General features: G+C 33.8%; 5 protein-coding genes across 12 annotated transcripts; 2 read left to right on the forward strand and 3 right to left on the reverse strand.

The window, feature by feature from the left end:
* Positions 1–444: 444 nt before the first annotated feature.
* Positions 445–2,120, reverse strand: LOC142975409 (putative SERF-like protein). The gene is made up of 3 exons (XM_076118227.1): positions 1,854–2,120; positions 1,218–1,332; positions 445–919 (listed from the first exon to the last, which is right to left on the reverse strand). Exons 1-3 carry the CDS (start codon positions 1,858–1,860, stop codon positions 832–834), a joined length of 210 nt encoding a protein of 69 aa, XP_075974342.1. The 5' UTR covers positions 1,861–2,120; the 3' UTR covers positions 445–831.
* Positions 2,121–2,591: 471 nt separating this feature from the next.
* Positions 2,592–7,199, forward strand: tun (N-terminal glutamine amidase tungus). The gene is made up of 5 exons (XM_076118260.1): positions 2,592–2,750; positions 2,839–2,992; positions 3,418–3,566; positions 3,636–3,760; positions 4,756–7,199. The coding sequence occupies exons 1-5, from the start codon at positions 2,635–2,637 to the stop codon at positions 4,863–4,865; spliced, it is 654 nt and encodes a 217-aa protein (XP_075974375.1). The 5' UTR covers positions 2,592–2,634; the 3' UTR covers positions 4,866–7,199.
* On the reverse strand, positions 7,197–11,578 carry LOC142975418 (methionine aminopeptidase 1D, mitochondrial). Of its 2 annotated transcripts, XM_076118239.1 has the most exons (7): positions 11,375–11,577; positions 11,112–11,216; positions 10,264–10,477; positions 9,654–9,845; positions 9,272–9,379; positions 8,880–9,033; positions 7,197–8,228 (listed from the first exon to the last, which is right to left on the reverse strand). In XM_076118239.1, exons 2-7 carry the CDS (start codon positions 11,156–11,158, stop codon positions 8,038–8,040), a joined length of 906 nt encoding a protein of 301 aa, XP_075974354.1. In that variant the 5' UTR covers positions 11,159–11,216; positions 11,375–11,577; the 3' UTR covers positions 7,197–8,037. The 2 variants fall into 2 exon arrangements, with proteins under 2 accessions (XP_075974354.1, XP_075974362.1); XM_076118247.1 differs by lacking the exon at positions 11,112–11,216 and having other exon boundaries at positions 11,375–11,578.
* Positions 11,579–12,564: 986 nt separating this feature from the next.
* Cdc2rk (cyclin-dependent kinase 10) lies at positions 12,565–16,121 on the forward strand. Its single transcript, XM_076118334.1, has 8 exons — positions 12,565–12,719; positions 12,800–12,918; positions 13,245–13,317; positions 13,604–13,778; positions 14,300–14,502; positions 14,799–15,026; positions 15,356–15,574; positions 15,867–16,121. Exons 1-8 carry the CDS (start codon positions 12,710–12,712, stop codon positions 16,052–16,054), a joined length of 1,215 nt encoding a protein of 404 aa, XP_075974449.1. The 5' UTR covers positions 12,565–12,709; the 3' UTR covers positions 16,055–16,121.
* Positions 16,103–20,648, reverse strand: LOC142975438 (uncharacterized). 7 transcript variants are annotated; one of them, XM_076118308.1, is made up of 7 exons: positions 20,017–20,648; positions 19,251–19,369; positions 18,216–18,364; positions 17,256–17,992; positions 16,847–17,035; positions 16,435–16,543; positions 16,103–16,306 (listed from the first exon to the last, which is right to left on the reverse strand). In XM_076118308.1, the coding sequence occupies exons 3-7, from the start codon at positions 18,351–18,353 to the stop codon at positions 16,199–16,201; spliced, it is 1,281 nt and encodes a 426-aa protein (XP_075974423.1). In that variant the 5' UTR covers positions 18,354–18,364; positions 19,251–19,369; positions 20,017–20,648; the 3' UTR covers positions 16,103–16,198. The 7 variants fall into 7 exon arrangements, with proteins under 7 accessions (XP_075974423.1, XP_075974405.1, XP_075974388.1 ...); XM_076118290.1 differs by having other exon boundaries at positions 19,944–20,065; XM_076118273.1 differs by lacking the exon at positions 19,251–19,369 and having other exon boundaries at positions 20,017–20,647.
* Between the last annotated feature and the right edge of the window lie 522 nt (positions 20,649–21,170).

The following is a 21,170-nucleotide window of genomic DNA, read 5'->3' on the forward strand; positions in this document are numbered from 1 at the left end:
TTACAAGAGGGAGTCTGAACACCATAGAAAATGAACTGATTTTGGCATCGTTTCCCGTCTTCGTGTAGGTATTGGCATCCAGAGTCAAGAATACACAATATATTATAATGTACCGTTTACAAGTAGCAGCGAAAAAAATGTAACCCTGCATTCCTACCTTTATAGATCATCTATTAAACAGCTATTATAACTTAGAAAATTCGGCAATAACCAGTTTTAAAACGGAGGCTGTGATTTATGCTCATTGATGTAATGTTTTGCTAACGTGACCCAGATATTGCGGGTCATCTCTCTCGCGCCTCAGGCGATTGCACACGCACGCCAATGAATTTGATTCATAGTTACGTAGTACATGATAATTTTTAAGAGCCACTCAATTTTTAAGCATATACCCATCTGTAAGCTAAATGTTAGAACATAGGTATTAGTAATAATGTAACACAGTTTGTACTTTTAAAATTTTATTGTACAAAAATGGGTAGTTGAGTATACATACAAACCTATTCAGTCAAAATTAACATTAAGATTTGCATAAATGCAGGTAATCTTGTGACCAATCAGTTTGCTTATTGGATCTGTAACAGATACTTCATTGCAACTATCAGATCATACTTCCCCAGAATCTAAGGATCCCAAGTACAGTTTAACAAGATAACAACTTTGTATTGGGTTTTCAATTAAATTAGGCTCTTGTTTAAACAAAGATTTAATGTTAAATCTAATTTATAGGATTGCTTATATCACTTCAACAATTTCGGCTCTCCTCGGACAAGCTCAAAATGTTCGTGACTCTATACATAATATGGAGCAGTCAAATTCATTTCTGTTAGCTTAATTTGCTGTCTGTTTATGGTTATTCATATTTGCTGCTACTTGTTCTTCCTTTTTTCGTTGCTTTTCTCTCATTAGTTCAGCATCTCTGAAATAGAAAAACAATGTTATCAGTCTCAAAGAAGTGAAGTTATAGATATTTTATACTTAATTGAAATGTAAACATGCATAGTAGGTTACTTATTACTAGAATTTTCATGTCACTAACTAGCTAATGAGCATAGACATTAACAGTACCTCTTAATTACACTGTTAGACGAAGGCTATTATGGTGGGTATTTATGTAAAATTTTAACCTGAGAAACTATTTTAATTTTTACTTAGTACCCCCTTACTATGATTTTCAATATAAAATAATTTATTAACTAAGATTAAGACTATTATACCTATGTTTCCTTTCCTGTAAGGACATACCCGTCTTCTCACTAGCATTTTTTTTCTTTTGCATTTCTTGCTGTTTTTTTTGGTTCTTGGCCCGAGCCAAATCTCTCTGGTTACCACCTGTAATAAAAATGTATATTTTTGACTACATTTTATAAATAACATAGTTTTATAAACTGTGTCACACCAATGGGGGTGTTACTGACGAGTTTATTGACCTCAATCCTTGACAAGAAACATAAGACTTGCATGCCTGAGAATATACATTACAACATGAACACACGATCATTTACAATAATACCACGCTTTCTGGTGTAAAAATAACGCGGGCTAGTCATCAAAACATTAGCACAATGGTCTTATAAAGCGGATACAATCTTTGTCATAATATTTAATAATGCAAGCTATTAGTCATCAAAACAACTTTATGCTTCGACGAACCACATAGAATCAATTTTTACAGTAAATAAAAGCGTCACTCAAATCTGTCTCGTGTCACGGTAAGCACACGCTGCAGTCTAGAACGTTCTATGGAATTTGATCCTTCCAGGATGAAATTGAGCTCTATTTACAGCAAACATGATGCGATAAACAACATTTTCATAATGTGTGTGAAATCGTAATATGCAAATAGTACTTACGGGTCATGTCGTATAATTATTAACACTATGCCAGCAAAGGAGGACGTGTGGAAGTCGCAATTACCTAATTAACACTAGGATCTCCGTTATGGAAGACCGGACGATACGCTAGTCCGGCCGAAACCTAGGACAACGCACCGCCCTCTCTTCTTACCAATACGAAAGAAACTTTGAAAACAACTAAAAGATAACGCTGGCTTATAACAAAAAGTCTCAGCCAGCTGTCCACAACCACAAACAAAATGTCAGTCAGCGATGCAGGATGCTAAACAAAACGAACGAATGAGAATAAAGAATGAATGGCATTTTTGTCCATAGAGTAAGATTAAAACCTAGGACTCAAGTAATTTTAGTCGATTAAGTAAATAGTGCAGTTGGACATACTGTGTGTGTTAATATAATTTAGATTTTAAATATAAAGCTTTCACTGAATTTCAAGTTTATTTAGAGCTTTTTATCATAATATGACTTGGGTTGTTACTGTCGTATTTAACTGTGTTTAGCATATGGACGAAATATTTGTATATTTGTCGTACACGTATACGAATAAAACTTAAAACCACTTAGGTTTCTATTTGATGTAATTTTCGACGGCTAAGGTTTAAGGTACGTACCCGCTAGCTATTATGAAAAAAAAACTAAGCAGGGAGAATTTGCGCGATTGAAGAAATAGCCCTTGCAACAAAGGCTTTTATTGTTTGTTTTTTTCTTGGTAGTCAACTCTTGGCAACCCTAGGACATACAGCCGAATGGCCAAAAAAAGGCAGAGTTAACTGTCAAAATGTCGGTCAATGCACAAGTTCATGTGAGTAGCAATGAAAATAATAAAAGGAGTGATAAATCACTTAAACCTCTATTTCCGAAACGCGATGAGTGCTCACATGTGTCTTGTTATTGGTAAGTTATTTTCATAATGAAAGATATCGTAACTTCCAAAAAAAATATTCAATAATACTATGTGCCTTTGTTTTGTTCTTTGCTTCAGCGAGGAAAACGTTTGGAAACTATGTCAAGATGTATCGTTAAGAATTCCAGAGGAATTGGATAGGTGCTTCGCAGTTTTTATTTCAAACCCTTGTCGTACGGTGCCTCTGTGGAAACAAAGGGCTGGGCGTGAAGAGGACCGTCTCGTCATATGGGTGTGTAAAAAAAATATGTCACGCTATAATAATAAGTACCTTTAGTTGTTAATTGCATGAGAATGAAGGACCTCTCATTCTTTAAGCACGTAATAATATTTTTATAATCATTTTTATGTCAACTTTAATGACCAGTGTTTCAAGTTTTGTTTATTTATTTTGAGAGGCTTGTAATCATAAATCTAAATAAATAAAACATTTATATGTATTTCGCTTAAGTTGGTTGGAGTGTAGCAAAGGGTGTGCAAGGCGATTACAAGGCGATTAGGACTTAAAAAATTTTTCACGATTTTTGAAAAATTCATTAATCGTGTTTCTTTGCTACACTCCAACCCTTATGCTTGTATTTTAACAATTTATTGGGAAATATCAATTCATACCTTTTAAAAACTATGTTCAATAAAATAATTATTATTTTCTTTCAGGATTATCATGTGATATTTCTTTATTCTTGGGACTGCAAAACTTGTCTTGTGTATGACCTGGACTCTGAATTACCATTCCCAACATTTTTCCATAAATATGTCACTGAGACCTTTCGCACTGACCAAGTATTGAAGTCAGACTTTCACAGGTAACAAATAGTCCTGATAATAACTAAGTATTGTAACAAACATGTATTTTATCCATGATATATTTCTAGATTCTTCCGTGTTGTACCTGCTAAGCAGTTCTTACAGCAGTTTGCATCAGACCGCCGTCACATGAAGAGGCCAGATGGCTCATGGATCAAACCACCACCTCCATACCCAGCAATATCCACACCAAGTGAGTTACCTCCTGCTAAAATACTGCATGTAGAAAAACCTAATATTGCTGAAATTCCTTTGTTACAATATACCTGCATACATACTAACATTTATTATCTTAGTAAATAAGCTTATTAGGACTAAGTATATGGTACTTTCCCCTTAGATAAGTTGGCTCTGATATTTGGCATTTAGCCAATATACTTGAAAATCTTGCTTTACTAAGATCAAGCATGTATACTGATAAAAATATTCATGCTTCAAATGCTTTCACAAATTGAATAGTCTGAATATTTCCTTTATACATAGTGTGACTACTGCTTGTATTGAATGTAGGTCAGTAGGTTGCTTTGTGTTTTGGACTAGCAAAACATCAATATAAATGTATAAAGCCAATGCTTTGTATAAACCATGAATACAGAAATGGATTCATTTGATTTAATCACTTTTATCATGATACTGCTATTTTGTTTAGGTTTACTATTTTGTACTATTCTACAAGCTGTGTTCTTTGTTCTATTTTGTTTTTATTCCATTGCTATTACATTTTATTTGTATGTATGTGATATAATTTTATTTGCAAGATGTCCTTGACAAAATACATCCCAAGAAATTTGGCTCAGATATCTAATAAAGACTGGATTTATCACATATTCAAGGACAAAGAGAATGGTTATGTTGTATTCTCATATATTGGAATTGTACTGTTTTCATTTTTCTCTATATAGAAAATAAAAGAATAAGCAAACATAACAATATATTGCTATTTTATCTATAAAGCTATGTATAATATTATATTGTATTGTACAACTGTGCGTTAGGCCTAGTGGTTAACATGGTCGCCTCACCAGAATAACCATAGCACCACATGAGGTTAAAATCCCATCTGGGACAAATTGTAACTTTATCTATATAAATAAATAAGTATGTATTTAGAAGTTAAATATGTTTAATTTGGAATCAGATGACCATGATTGAGATGTCAAAAAAAATGTGTTGTTTTATAATTTTCAGATTCCACTCATAATCTGGATGAATACATCAATATGGACTTTGGTGTGGGGCCTGGTCAGGTGTTCAACCTAACAGACTTTGTGCAGCGGTTCTACAAGATTAACAAGTAGTACAATGTTGGTATGTTTAGATAGTCAAATGTTGTTTTAGATTTAAGTTCATAATCCTATTGGTTTGTGTTTTATGTTGATTATGTTTTAATAATCTTTTGTTCTGTTATTGTTTATGTTGGTCTTCTGTCAATTGTCCCAATTTCATGGAATGATCTAGAATCATGGTGCCATACTAATAATATAGTATGTGAGGTAGATTAAGGACAATATTGGCCATTTGCTCAAACAATATTAGGCTTGTCTTTCGAGAAAGAAACTCCATTGTAGTTTAATTCATCCTACAAATAACTGAAAAATGTTTGAGCTTGCAGCTGTTTGATTTAGCCAAAGGAATTTGCAGCTATTAATTAGTCCTCTTGTTATTGTTCTGTTACAATTATGTATTAGTTAAAAATATTATATTAATGATCCCTAACAAATTGAAGCACAATAAGACAATTTTTCAATCAACACAAAGAAATTATAATGCACTAAAATTACCTAAATAGTGTCAAATGGTAACAATAGGCTTAGAAATGTTGTTATGTTGGTGATCTGAACAGTTTTAATAAATATTATACATTATAGTAGTTACATTAAAATATTGATATAAATATATTTAATTATATATTACTGAATAATTCAGATGCCTACATAGCAATATTGATAAACATTTTCTCTAATGATTTTGAATATACCTACTCAATATGGCAAGTTATATAATAATTCAGGGCACTTCTTCCCTTTAAAATTAGCTGAATTCTAATACATATAGATAGTATAATATAAGCATAGGTAATTTAATCAAGGGCTAGTGCTTAAAGTTTTCAAATTTTATATTGAGTATAGAGTGAATAGTGTTTTGGAGGTCCTGCATATTTCTTTCTATTTGTCGTTATTGTGAAAGAGTATATTATCGTATTATATTGATATGTAGATCGTATTTATTCTCATTTTGACTGAGGTAATCCTTGTTTACGGATTGTGTGTTACCTTGAGTGATAAATTAAAGTTTAAGTAACTTTATAGTAGTGTATATGGTCGCAAGTAGCTTTTGTATGTTGTTAAACTATTTAATAATTTTGTAACAACTTTTATACACTCTTTTTATTCTTCCCTAGCACCCTTAGCAAATAAATGAGAAAAATACCAAAAATATATTTAAGAATATTCGCTTACGATAAGGGTTAAGCCATTGTATCGCTCACTAGCCGTGAGTTTATGTCGTTACGTCTATCTATTAGTTAATTATGCGATTTTAACAAATCTTAACTATTGTTCTAAAGTTTTCAAATATTTATTTTTACCTAATATATTTACACTGTACTTTTAAATTTTCTCTATCGTGAGTAACAAATGAATAATCTACTTGTAATACATATATTATACTTATTAAATAAGGTTAAGGTAGCTATAAAGCACAGATGAGGAATTAACAATATAAGTTGGTAATTAATTTTGTTGTTGGTAAATAATAAAGCTGCATTTATTAATTTATATTACCTACTACAACTTTCTGCAGGGTTCATGATCTGTGTTCTTAACTTTACAATCTACTAGTCAGTGTTAAGTATTTTTTAACAAGATGTTTTACTAAATTCTTCGAGTCCCTCACATTTTATTTGTGAATGCTTCTCTATTTAGTGTATTGTTATACGAAAACCTTTCAATATTATAGTGGATTTAAAATCTAGTCATTACATTAAAGGCCTGGTTTACAAAACTCAAGTAATAACTGAAAACAGTGTTGATGATATTATGATCAATGAAATAAGACTAACATCTTTTAAGAGTTATTCTTGATGATAGTAAATCAGGTCGTGTCTTTTCTTCCTGTTATTCACTTGTCACATTAGCATTAGACGTCGAGGCGTAGCTGGATATATTATGGGACCAAAACTCTTTCGACTGAATGCGGTGGAGCCCGGAGCGTAGAGCGAATATTTACATACTGGGAGTGTGTTTTAAGTCCCATTGGTTACGCCTTTGTCCTTTCATGGTGAATACAGATTGGAGCATTTATTTGTACTGCATTTGTCATCGCAATCTAAAGGAAAAAAACACCGAGACCTGGTAAAGAAAGTATTGGTAATCAAGTATCATTCTTCAGTGAGTTTTGTGATTGTGTTGCATGGTTCTTGCGTTACATAGAAGTGCTCTAATTTGTATTCATATTTAATTATCCCACATGTCACAGATTCAATCGATACCTTCCTCCTACGCCTTTAAAGTTTTATCTATTGACTGACAACTATGAGTGATAAATAATTGTGCTTGTGCTTTTAATGTACCAAGTTACATGTTTTTAATTTAAGATTTATCAAAGCAAAATAAAAGGAACACTACACGCTATTTGGTATTTTATTTATTTGACACATTGAGGTAGGTCACATTTTTAAACATTTAAATAAAAATGAATTATTGTAACATAATATACACAGTTATTTATGTTACAATACACATTGGATAATTCTTTTTAATGTGTTTGTTCAAAATTCCAATAGGAATAAAATTGTACTATATACCAGAACGAAGTCTGGCCGGGCCGCTAGTTAACAATAAAATAAAATATATAAAACAAATACTATGCATTCCAAAACAAAAGTTCAACTAAATGTACTATCACAAAAACTACAATATAATTCAATAAAATAGCTGCAGTAAAACAAACTGGCTATGCCCTGTACTATTTAATAGAACAGGTCATGGCAAATAACAATAAAAGAAAATGGTTCATAAAACATCAAAGCCTCGTCAAATAAATTCGCTAAATTGCGAAGAATTATAGTAATATAAAACAACCATTACAAATCATATATATACTGCTACTCCACAACAAAATAAACAGCAAATTCAAATAACTCGCGTCTGCGTTTCATAGACAACTGCTACACTCGGGCCAACGTCAAACGTGCGAACGAAATCATGTACCTAATTTACGCACTTACAGATAGTCAGGTTCCTATGATTCTTTTGATTATGACGTAGTTCGCACGTTTGTAACGGCCTGAGTATAGCAACCAACATCATTTCATCTTTCATTCAACACATATTTCGAATGAACCAAAACAATCTATCACTCAACATATTTCATATGTGTAGAGTAGCATAAAAAAATAAACAAACTCAAAATCAAAATACAACAGTGTCTACAACTTGATACAATAGTTACAATAAAATATATCACATTCTATTTGGTAAGGATTTCCGCGCCATTTTCTGTTATAAGTATGGTGTGTTCGATCTGAGCGGATCTTGACCCATCTTCGGTAAGTAACGTCCAGTTATCTTCAAGTAGCACTGTGTCCTCGCTCCCGTGGGTTATAGCTGGTTCTATCGTGAACGTCATCCCAGGTTTCATTACTCCAGGATATGTGTTAACTGGTAATAAAATAGTATGGTTATAAGTAGTTTCTTAACTTAAATAAACTACCTACTGTAAAATTAACATGAGCGTCTGTTTCCGTTTTTTTGGGTCAATAATACGCAATGTTCTATTTTTTGATAAATATAAGCGAGACAACAAAACTAGCACTTGTCTAGGTCTCGAATTCCCCGAAAGCGGGATATAGTTAATCTAAACCGTTTACCGTTAAATATTTTATGCTCTCGTTGAGAATATTCGAACACACAGTCTTTAACAGTCACAATCCTACTTAGAACGGAGGCGATAGTCATGTACTCTATTTAATAATATTACCACAACTCTGCTTACATGCGCCGGAGTTCAAAGTCTACGAATAAATAACATGAACACTCACACCTACGACTTAGATCTGAACTCCACATCCATGTAACGAGTGATCCTTTCATCTTTACTTTTGACGGCCGATATTCCACGATTGAATTATTTATATCGCCCAAATAGTCTGAATCAGTCTTAGAAAATTAAAATCTATATATAGAATGTTACTGATAAAAAAAATTGAATTATAAAAACCAATATCCTAAATAACTTTCTATCAGTATAGTTTGGTTTAAGGTAGATATTACTATACTATCCAGTTAGACATATTTTAATATGATACTTACTTGTATGATAAATTTCTGGTAGCCCATGAAAATATTCACCGATACCGTGGCCTAGAACTGACGGTATCACAGTCAAGCCACACTTTTTGGCATGCTTGTAAATTTTTGAACCTATTTCAGTAAATGGCACTCCTGGGCCGCAGGATTTGATTCCCTGGAAAATCATTATGAGATTATACTTACGTTTTGAAGACGAGTTACAGAATTTAATGCATTACTATACAAAGATCTCCTCTCTAAATGAGATAGAAGGCGAGTCCTTGAGTCCCCCATATTGCCCAAGTATGTGTTTGGCTTTGTATCCTTTGCATGAACCATTCAAAATAACTGTTAAGCATGCAAGGTTTTTAAGTTTAGGTCATGTTAAGTGATAAATATTTGTAATAACTTACAATATTTAAACATTCTTCTGTCACTCCAACAAGTTCTAAACCTCTGTCATCAACATCACCCACTAAAAATGTCTTTGAACAGTCACCATGAAAACCTTTGAAAAACACCTGAAACACAACATAAATCCTTACACCATCTACCGCATTGGGTAGTACACCTGTACCTTATAGTAGTTCATGGCAACAATGAGTACTATGAGACTGAGACTATAGGACATTTATTTTCCAACCATTCTTCCGAAAAATTTTGCATGATATACTAAACAGCGCCAATAGCGTGTTTTGTCAGAACTATTTTCTTTAAGAAATTTTAACTAACTAAATACCTATACATTAAACTCAATCCACATAATTTACGTATTTCTGCTGCCTCTTTTCTTACCGTTATATCAACATTAACAATATCTCCATTTTCTAGAAGCCTCAAGTCGGGTATACCATGTAAAACAACATTGTTGACTGATGTGCACACACTCTTTGGGAACCCATTGTAGTTTAGGGGTGATGGATAAGCTCCTGCTTCTATTGATAGGTTGTGAACAAATTCATCTATTTCATCTGTTGTTATACCTGGCTGTAAAGAAAAAAGAAAAAGATGTTTCAGTTTTATTCTTTTGTCAGATCACAGGTTTATCACCTCTGGTTGAGTATTTAATTGGTTATTTTATACATTAGCTATTACTTAGCATATTGGAGTAGTCTACCCTATCTGTAAGGATTTCTTCATCATCAGAAAAACAAATTAAAAGGCAGTGTTTAGAGAATGTATCATAAACAAATACTGTTATTTTCATCTAATACCAATCATACACATTGTGGTCTACGTGCAGCTATGGTATATGTGCAGTTGTAATAACAAAGCAGGTCTATTCCCACACACAGTCTGGTTTACCAGTAGGTACAAGTAGACCTATCAGGTAGCCAGGAGTGTGTATGGCTGGGATATGTAGTAAAACAGATACTAATATTCAACATTGTCATTACATAATTACCTGTATGAACTTATTTAACTGCTGTAAAATATTAGCAGCTAGTTTACAACTTCTTCTCATACCACGAATCTGGTTGACATCTTTGATTTCCGGTACACTCGGTACAATTATCTTTTTGTCCGTTAGGTAGTCAGGTTTTATTATATGGTCAGGTACTTTTCTACTAGGTGTGGTTTGTACTGGTAAAACTTTCTCATACACACCAAATTTCTTTCTGTAATTTGATTAGAATGTGAGTGACATTAGGATGACAAGAGGCGTAATTAGTTATGTATATTATTATTTAATGCAAAATCACAATAGATAATACATGTTTCATATACGTATATACAGAAAAATAAAAAACTTGTTTAATTTTTATACAAATTAATTATTTAATACAATGTTTATAATACATTTTTTGCAAAAATAAGATGCAATCGGGTATACAATAGGCTTGAATGATGCACAAGTTGTCTTTCAAAAAACAAAACAAAGGATAAGACATACAAATATTTTTGACATACACAAGATGACTATGGAATGAGTGCATAGAAGGATAGAAAGGTAAATTGATGATAAAATATGATGAGGATAGGTAATTCAAATAATGAAACAATTTAAGTGAAATTAAATTAATACATTATTTGAATTTTAAAAATATGTTCAAAAAATCTTTTGAAGTGAGTGATAGGGAACATTATATAGTGATTTTTTAAAATACCTAAATAATCAGCAATAATACATTTAATAATTATTTAATGTATTTTAATATATCTAGCATAAAAAAGTGTAAAAAATAAATATAAAAACACATGCAAAGCAAAAAGTGTTAGTAAACTACTCAAATATTAACTTCACTAACTCACAATATCTGGTTTTGAATCCTCGGGTTGAGCGCTCTAGGAACTCTCATTATTTATTTCTTTTAAAGGCTTGCTGTGCCAATGATGTGATTATGAAGAAAGGATCAACTTAAAAAAACACACACAAAACATTAAAATAATGCATTCAAGGCAACACAAATGGTAGCTTTTTACCGGTACATGTGGTATTATGAATAATTAGGGGCTGTGCAGAGTGATAATGATGTAATATGGTACAATAACAGGCGCATGTAGCAATGTCTTACACATTAGTTCTCCAAAATCGGCCGAGAGACTCCATTACTTGAGATGGAAACCTTGCAACAACGTTTAATTAAAAATAAAAAAAATATCTTTTATTTATAAAAACATTTATCAAACAGTGTATAAACCGCAAATCGTTATTTGAAAATCAAAACTCAGCTCAGTGTACCTATTGAGTAAATCTGTTCAGATTTGTAAGACTGACAATGACATTGTCAGAAGTGACAGAGGTAGAGATGAGCTACTGAATAACTAATCTGATTTTCAGTGCAAATCGGATTTCATTTTTATATGATAGACATGCCATGGAGACATATTTCCCACAGAAAGATCATTTAAGTCGTTCATTCGTCTCTACCTACTCCCATGTGAGTTTTGTGTAGTTATGCACGGTATGTATGAATAAATGTTTAAAATAATTTTAACGTGATGTAACGTCTTTTAAATCGATGAACGTGGGCAGCACAAGCGCAAACATGACGCATTGTCGCTTCCTCCTGAGCCGAATGTGTATCTATACTAATATTATAAAGCTGAAGAGTTTGTTTGTTTGAACGCGCTAATCTCAGGAACTACGGGTCCGATTTGAAAAAATAGATAGCTCATTTATCGAAGAGGGCTATAGGCTATATATCATCACACTACGACCAATAGGAGCAGAGTACCAGTGAAAAATGTTACAAAAACGGGGAAAATTTTGACCCATTCTCTTTTATGTGACGCAAGCGAAGTTGCAGCTAGTCCTCTTATAATTTTACTGAATGAACTAACAAACAATATTTTTTTATAGTTTAGCCTCGTTATGTAACATATATTCCAGCTCTCTTTAAGGCACCTGATATTAATTTGTTATTCGTATTGTTATTTTCTTTCGTTTTCCACATTCAGTATCTGATACAGGTACAATCGGATAGGATCGAATTCGCCTAAAAATAATATCCCTAGACAATAGTGACAGAGGGTAAGCAAGAGTTGCCACTTGCCAACCTCGGTACATAGCGCAATGATAAAATATCTACACTTTTTAATTAAATAGGTACAGTAGTCTGCCTGTCTACCATACATTCCTGCTATATAGCTAAATATACATTCGTAAATCAAAGTTATTTTAATAAAATTATTATTCTTAAATATTGTGTATGTACTACGGTTGCTATTAATATTTATGTTTATCATCTATGGTAAATTTCTGTCAGATGTCAATATTGTTTGATTCTGGGCCGTAGGTTGTTTGAATGTTTATGTATTTGATTTTATCGATAATTACGCCGAATTAGTAGCAGATTTGTGTGTGTACAGAACATTAAACAATCCATTGGAAGAATAAGCTTATAACAATGTCACAGAGTAAGTAGCGTTTCTGTGCCTTATTCAAATTTGTGAATTTTTGTAAACAATTGAATGCTTATTTTGATATTTATTTGCAGACTCAGAAAAGCCGATTGTAAATCAAGATGTGCCGGATCCAACTGGTCCTGCAGCAAGAAAAGGTGTTCTTATATCGTTCCGGACCGGAAAAACGATGGAAATCCCTGAAAAAGATATTGTATGTAACATAACCTAACAGAGCATTGTTTTGTACTGTAAAATGAGTAGTTTTAAGTAGTTTTATGATATTCTAGTAGTAAACTGAATCCATAAACCAGACCTGAATCGTTTTTATCGTTATTTCATTAGCTTATCTGTGATAGCAACGAGTTATTACTCTCAGGCTGTAATAATGATGCTCTCTGCTCAACCTTTTTTAATCAAGAATTTAACCCATTATTTCCAAAAACTCTCATAGCAGTAAACAGTTAGTAATTAACACTTATTTAGAGATATTTACATGAAAAAGTTGTGTACCTGCCTGATTAAACTTATTGTTTTCAGCTTGGTAGATGCAGATTTGTTGGTGAATTTGAAAAACTAAACAGAATAGGAGAGGGTACTTATGGGATTGTTTGTAAGTATAAAATTGTCTATTAACTACATGTTTTATTTTATTTGTATGCAACACCATAAGGCACAGGTTGTCTAGATTTGAAATATTGAGCATTTTCAAGAGGGGTAAACATGCATAGCACTTCATAAGCTAAATCTACAATTTGTACATGAGGAAGCTATGGGCCAAATACTTTCTGTAACAGAGCAAATGTTAAGTTCTCAATTTCGAGGGTAACCCATTCCTAAGAACTGTACAGTAACAAGCTTTACCCAAATTTTAATATATTATGTCATGTTTGTTACAGACAGAGCCAAAGATAAGTTAAATGGCAATATTGTGGCTTTGAAGAAGGTGAGGATGGATGTTGAAAAAGATGGACTACCACTCAGTGGGCTTCGTGAAATACAAGTGTTGATGGCTTGCAGACATGAAAATATTGTACAACTAAAGGAAGTATTGGTGGGACGTTCTTTGGAGAGGTATGTGCATGTATATCATTTAAACACTACTGCGTCGGGAGGTCGTGGGTTCGATTCCCACACGGAGCAATTATTTGTGCGATCCACAAATAATTGTTTCGGGTCTGGTTGTGCTTTGTGTCCGTTGTTTGTATGTTTGTAAAAGTCCCCGCGACACAAGAGCAATTCTTAGTGCGGGAGTTGTCTTTTTTTAACAAAACAAATTAACAAATTTAACAAAATATCATTTAAATTAAATTCTGAACTTCTTTATAGTATATATTTAATTGTAAATTATGCCATTTACTTACTTATAGCACAGATTTTTAAATGTTACTTCCAATACTTCAATAATATTATTCAACAATGTCTAATGGTGCTCCCACACAGCAGTTATGTAACGTTGTCAAACATTGTGTAACACAATAATAAAACAATTTTAAGACAAATGTTATAAGTCAGTTTCTAACGTTATCTATCTGCTGTGTGGGAGCACCCTAAGAAGACATATTCTCTATTGTAAAGCATTTTTTAATTTACAGCATCTTCCTATCTATGGAATACTGTGAGCAGGACCTAGCATCTCTCTTGGATAACATGTCATCACCATTCACTGAGTCTCAAGTCAAGTGCCTGATGCTGCAAGTGCTCAAAGGTCTTAAGTACCTACACTCCAACTTCATAGTACACAGAGATCTCAAAGTTTCTAATTTACTACTGACTGACAAAGGATGTGTCAAAATTGGTGAGTGTTTTGATATGCAACACATAATAATATGTACATAATGTATATGTAAAATCAACATTATTGTACATGCATACATAAAATCACGCCATTTTCCCATGGCAGAGGTCCAGGAACGTAATGTAATTATCTCTTCGATTTTACTTGAGTCCAGATGACCTGTTGTCATGTTAGTGAATTATCATGTATAAATACACTACAACAATTTCTAAATAGAAAAACCAAAACATTGATCTCTTACCAATATAAGCATTAAGACTTATCCCAATAATAACTAAAATATTTTATTATTTCAGCTGACTTCGGTCTCGCTCGCTGGTTGGGCGCGCCAGCTCGTAGTGCAACCCCTCGCGTGGTTACTCTCTGGTACAGAGCTCCTGAACTACTCCTGCAATCCCCTCGTCAGACCCCTGCCTTAGACATGTGGGCAGCTGGCTGTATACTAGGCGAGCTGCTGGCTAACAAACCTTTACTCCCAGGAAGAACTGAGATAGAACAGCTTGAACTCATTGTTGACTTACTTGGTGAGTAAATGTTACGATATGAATGATATGATTGCTGAAATGTAATGGTCCTCTAGGGAAAGTGACACAATCACCTCACTGCATCTGTCTACCTGTCTTTTCACAGTTAACTATTGAATATATTTACATGTGTTTTTTTTCATTAGATTGAATGATTCTTGACCTGGTTTAATTTAAAGTCGGGGCGGACCGGTAGCTAAAACTACATTACAGCTGTTGCGTGCACGCATACGTCTACGCCCACAATACGTGCACGTATATGGCGGGCAACAGCCAATGTACCAACGATTACGGCGTTCACATTGCTAAAGTCATATGAATATCCACAGGTACGCCATCAGATGCTATCTGGCCAGAGTTTAGTGCGCTGCCAGCTCTACAGAACTTTACATTGAAGCAACAGCCGTATAACAACTTGAAGCAACGTTTCCCTTGGCTGTCGGCGGCCGGGTTACGTCTGCTTAACTTCCTCTTCATGTACGATCCTAACAAGCGCGCTACAGCTGAAGAGTGTCTACAGAGCTCTTACTTTAAGGAACAACCGCTGCGTAAGTAACATTTTATATGCCAATCTATACTAATATTATAAAGCTGAAAAGTTGTTTATTTGTTTGAACGCACTAATCTCAGGAACTACTGGTCGGATTTGAAAAGTACTTTCGGGTTTAGATAGCCAAGATAAAAGATAGACCAATAGGAGTACCAGTAAAAAATGTTACAAACGGGGAACATTTTGACCTATACTCTCTTATGTAACGCAAGCGAAGTTGCGCGAGTCAGCTATTAGATTTATAAGTTTATAAGTGAAAGCTTTGGTTATAAATGTTTTTTGTATTACAGCATGCGACCCCAAGTTGATGCCGAGCTTCCCTCAACACAGAAACATGAAGGGTCAGCAAAAGAGTTCATCAAACCAACTGAACATACCTTTGTCAAACTTGAACACCGGCGCCAATGACCAAACCAATAATCTGCCGGCCATCTCTGACCTCCTCGGATCACTAGTCAAGAAGCGAAGGCTGGACTAATACATTAAATAAATATTATTATAGTAAATAAGTATACCAATAAACGCATAACTCATGCCAAATTATATTTTATTCATTTAAACAACACATTTTACTATTATTTTTCAAATCGAAAACTTTTAAAATTACAATTTTTTTAATATTTTAATCTGTCGATGCGTCCTCGTCACCAGAGACTCCCATGGCTTGTTTGAATTTCTGATACTTTTGCAACGTTAGTGCGTCGTTGCTCTTTACTTTACTTTTCTCTTTCTGGAATAAACGTACCCAAATAAAAATACTCTTCGATTTGCATATATTATGTATTAAACGCACATTCCACACAACGAATGTAAAATCGTAGTATTACGTAGGGGGTTAGGTGGGGGTGTGGTACTCACAATTTCCTTTTCTTGTTTTTCTATAGATTTCAATGTTCTAATACATTGTGAACAAAGTATCAGATCTTCCATGTGGTTGATAGTCTTTTTGCGGTGGTGATGTTTCAACCTACAGACAATAGTGACACGTATTTAGGACATATCTGTAAAAATAATGCATGCTACAAAGTTTTGGGCAGTGTGTTTCTGATAAATATTTTTTTATTTGTGTGACAAATGACAGTCTTTTCTATGAAAAAAAACATTCCCAAACCGTGGACATGGGACATTTCTTGCTCAATAAAAAATAAAGACTAATTACAGGACCGTTTTCGGTGGCGTACTGGGGGGTGGCCTATACTCAACACCGGGTCGAAACGGGCTGATTAGATATATAGAATTATTTCATAATCTATGAGATATCAATACTCACAGTTTCCCACAGTAGTCACATTGTAGCTTGTCGTTGCGGTGAGATATGATATGGCAGCCTAGCTCGTGATACGTGGGGTAGCGCTCCGAACATCTAGGACAAACAATCTTGCCTTCGGAACGACCGCCATTACTCTGATGTTCGAACAGCTCTTGCGATGTCTGGAAGTTTTGGTGGCAACTTGGACACCTAGAAACATAAATAAAGGTTATGGCATAGAGTGACTGATGTTTAATAGATGTGTAAGAATACATAGCTATGGCTACTATTGCTACTGTAAACGCACAGACATGAGACCAGAATGAAAAATAAAAGGAACATGTATACATCGTTAAAAGTTGCAAATTCCGGTTCTACTTTGTAAGACCTAGCAATGATAACAGAAACAAATGTATGGAAATGATCTCACATAAATATATTCGGTTGTAAATGGAACGCCATGTGTTCAATTATTTTCTTAGGATAGAAATAATGAAACTTCTTTTCACAGCACGTCACGTAGCCGGGTACGCCATGCCTCTCTTTATAGTGCTTCATTAAAGATCTGAAATGGAAACCGCCTTCGTGGCAAATACAACATTCCATTTTGTAGAATAGAGTAATCTGCCTGTCTAATGCAGCACCCTGCTTGGCTGGTCTACCGTCCAATAATACCACTGGATCTAAAATCTCGTTCGACAAGTCAACTTCGCCTTTTGGCTTTTCGGTTTTTATTTCTTTCCTCGGACTGGTTAGTTTAACCTCGGCTGTAGTACTGAGTAGCTTTTTATCTACTTTCTCAGTGCTGGCAAATTCATCCAAAGTCATGGCCTCCATGAACTTAAGGTCTGAAGCTGTCTTTTTCTTTTGCACTTTGGGTTGTTTCACTGATTTAGTGTCTCCTTGGTCGGTCGGTGGTGACTTTATTATTTTGGAGGGAGTGACAAGCTTTTTCTGAGATTCTGAAGTGTTTTGTGAAGACAGGGAGGCAATAATCGGATGTAATTTATCAGTAACAGCCTCACGCCTCTCTTCCTGCATTTTAATTTTATGAAATTCTAAAAACTTTTGCGTTTTTTCAACTTTAACGGTATAAAGGTGTAGGGCTGATATCTGTTGCAAACATTCGTGACAAATTGCTTTTGGCAGAGTATCATCAGAGCGAATCTAAAAACAAGATTATAATTTTATTAGTCTTGCATATCAGGGAGTGGATGTTGAACCTACATCTAGGACTTTAGGTATTAATTTTGTGGGTTTGGTGTAACATTATGTAGCTCTAAGTAGCATTACACTGGCCTGGCGCCAGAATGTGCCGTAGGGTGGTAGGTAAATCATAAATGATGTTAGAAGCAGTTAGATGCCAAGCTACAAATGTTAATAGTCTTACTATAACGTCGAAGAGCCTCTTGATCTTGCGCTTCACTTCAGCACTGAGCGGTTTCAGCTTGACGACGTCAGTGCATAGACACAGACGACACGCTAGCTCACGAACTATCGTTTTTTCTAAATGCTGAAAGTCATCCATATTGACACTTCCTAAAACCAAATCAGTATTGTGTTATTGTTCATATTGTAAATACGTGTATAAAATAGATTGTTATTGTTAATGTTTGTGAAGATTTATATGTTCATGACAAAAATACCATTTTGAACTCAATCTGATAATTTGGTACAATGTGACAGATTCGTCATTGTTTATTTTTCCATTCGTATCGACAGCGGCCAGCACAGATTTAATTGGATTTCTTCTGTGTAACCTTTTCGTATTCACAAAATTTTATAAAAATATTCTTGTGTTTAATCTACAGTAAAATAGAATTTCATAATTTAAAGTGTTTCGGGTTATATATTTACGTACTGTGTATTTATTTCATTATACCTACTGCTTTAAAGGGCCAACGTGTATTGAGTGCGTAAATAAATGATAAACCTAAGCACAAAGATACCTGACGAGAGATTCGTTTTAATGTAGGTACCACTTAGACGTACTAAGGTTCAAATTTAATTTAAGCTCTAAAACGTGAGTACGTAAATTTTTATACATAGGTAGGTACTCAGCCACAGGAGTTCATTTGAGCAAAGCGAAAATCTTCTTATGAAGCTAGATATTTTTACACATTCAAGCCTTACTAATGTGTATCCTTCTTGGTTTAAACTGCAATAGAAGCCTCTCAAGCCATTATGGTAGTAGATAGATAAAGGTGGCTCTGTTAGGCGTTGTGTGATAACAACTTTGAGTTTAGTCATGTGCAGGGTAATCCCGAGCAAAGATGTACCCCGTTGTTCAAAATTGCAAATTAATCCCGTTTTGGTAAGCTCATACGCTTTCATCGGCACTAGAAAATAATGTCTACACATGAAGTATGTGTAGGCACTAGTGAATAATAACAAGACCGGCGTACATTAAGCAACAAGTAGGTACCTTGGTTTAAAAAAAGCGTTTTCTATATCCGAACCAATTCACTGACATTTGACCCGGCGTTAGCCCTCCGTCCCTGGACAGCTCCGACAACGGGAACAGTTGTTAATTTCATTGTTTTTCTTTCATTCCCCGATCGTAGCGGAAAGAATACAATAAAATAAGGCTCTGTTTTAATGTCGTTGCTAAGTAAATGGTTCCCGTTACAAAATTAGGCCAAGGATTTGTTCCGACCGCAATCGAAGAAATAAGGAGTTTGCGGTGCTTGCGGCCTGACAAATGTATCAAGAAATGGAAGGGTTAAGCTCTTTGGACGTCTAAGCCATACTTAATAATTATATAATTCAACCAAACGATTTATTTTTAGGTTAATTTAGATAACTAGTGCGCAGGAATTTTATCACGGATTTTAAACTAAAGTTTTTTTGAACGTCGTTAAACGTACAGGTGTACAAAGAGATTTAGCTTAATATCAAGGTAATTTACACTTAATCTTCATAATTATCAAGTAACTAAAGCAGTTTCTGAAACTTAACCTGAAGATATTTTGCTTACTGCATGCTGATTTCTAGAATGTGTATTAATTTTATTATTATTATTGTATGATGTATCAAACACAATGTTAAAAGATAGTTCCTTCTTTCCACTAAAATTCAAGGTCCCATAATTTAATTTTGATTATAAGTAGGTACCTACCTACCTAAAGCTTGCTATTCAGTAAGTCTGGAAGTCGGAAAGCTGATGTATTTATAGATGTTAAATATAATACCTATTTGCAGAGTTGCCTAACTCATGAGTATCATATTAATATCCTTGCTAACGATTCCCCGAAGTTGTACTAACTATACTCTTTAAAATATAGCTTGATTAAAATGACAGTTCTAAGCAAAACAGAGCACACAACTTTGTAGTGACGTCTAACGAGTATTGCAAATTGAAACACGAAAAATCTGTCTTGTCTAGCATTATAACTATTTTTTAAATACAGATCCTCAATAAGAAATCAGAATCATTCAATACAATCAGCCTTTAAACTAAAAATCAGTACTATTTTCTTTAGTCTTAAAAATAAACCTAATAATTTTCAACCTCTCTACAAGGCTACGTCATGTTGCAAAAAATTTAGTGAGGAGACACAATAGATAAGAGTAAATCATCTGATTAATCGTTAATCGCGAAGTACACTTTGATACTATTCGTGACCAAGAATTAATAATTAATCTCCAAGATTGTTCCAGCGATTCTGATGATAGCGATGAGGATGATACTGATTTAGGATGCGCACCATTAACTGCGCATCCTATAGTACTATCATCCTCATCCCTATCATCAGATTTGCACTATTAACTGAATAAATTAATTTTATTTAACTTTAATTTCATTGTTTTATTTAATTGATCCTAATTAATACTAAACTAGGAGAGGTCTCCGTGCGGTGTTAAAAGTAGGGCTGGTCGCCCTATACGATTTTGCTTAAACAATTAGATTCACAACAACAATTTGTAAAAAGCTAATTCAAAAATAATTGAATCGAATATAATTATTTTAGATTCGATTTTTTCGCTATCGATTTTGATCAATACTTCTACAACCCTAGTCAAAACAGTTTGACATCTGTCATTCTAATCAAGCTATATTTTAAAGACTATAATTAAAATGTTTTACTAATTAAAATTTTACTTACCCAGCCTCTAATGATGAGTTTTATATTATGTATGTAACGAAAGAAACGTAGGTATCTTTTTTAAATGGAATTTGGTGAAATTAGAGTAACCTCGAGAGGGTTAGGGGTACCAACATGATAAAATAAACGATTTGAACGACTCATGAAATACACCGTTTGGGACGTCCGGGGCTTCTATTCAAGAACCAGCCCATGTTACGTATCTATTACGAAACTCATTTTAATATGGATGATAATTA

This window comes from Anticarsia gemmatalis, chromosome 1 (assembly GCF_050436995.1).
Source record: "Anticarsia gemmatalis isolate Benzon Research Colony breed Stoneville strain chromosome 1, ilAntGemm2 primary, whole genome shotgun sequence".
Classification (NCBI taxonomy): domain Eukaryota; kingdom Metazoa; phylum Arthropoda; class Insecta; order Lepidoptera; family Erebidae; genus Anticarsia; species Anticarsia gemmatalis.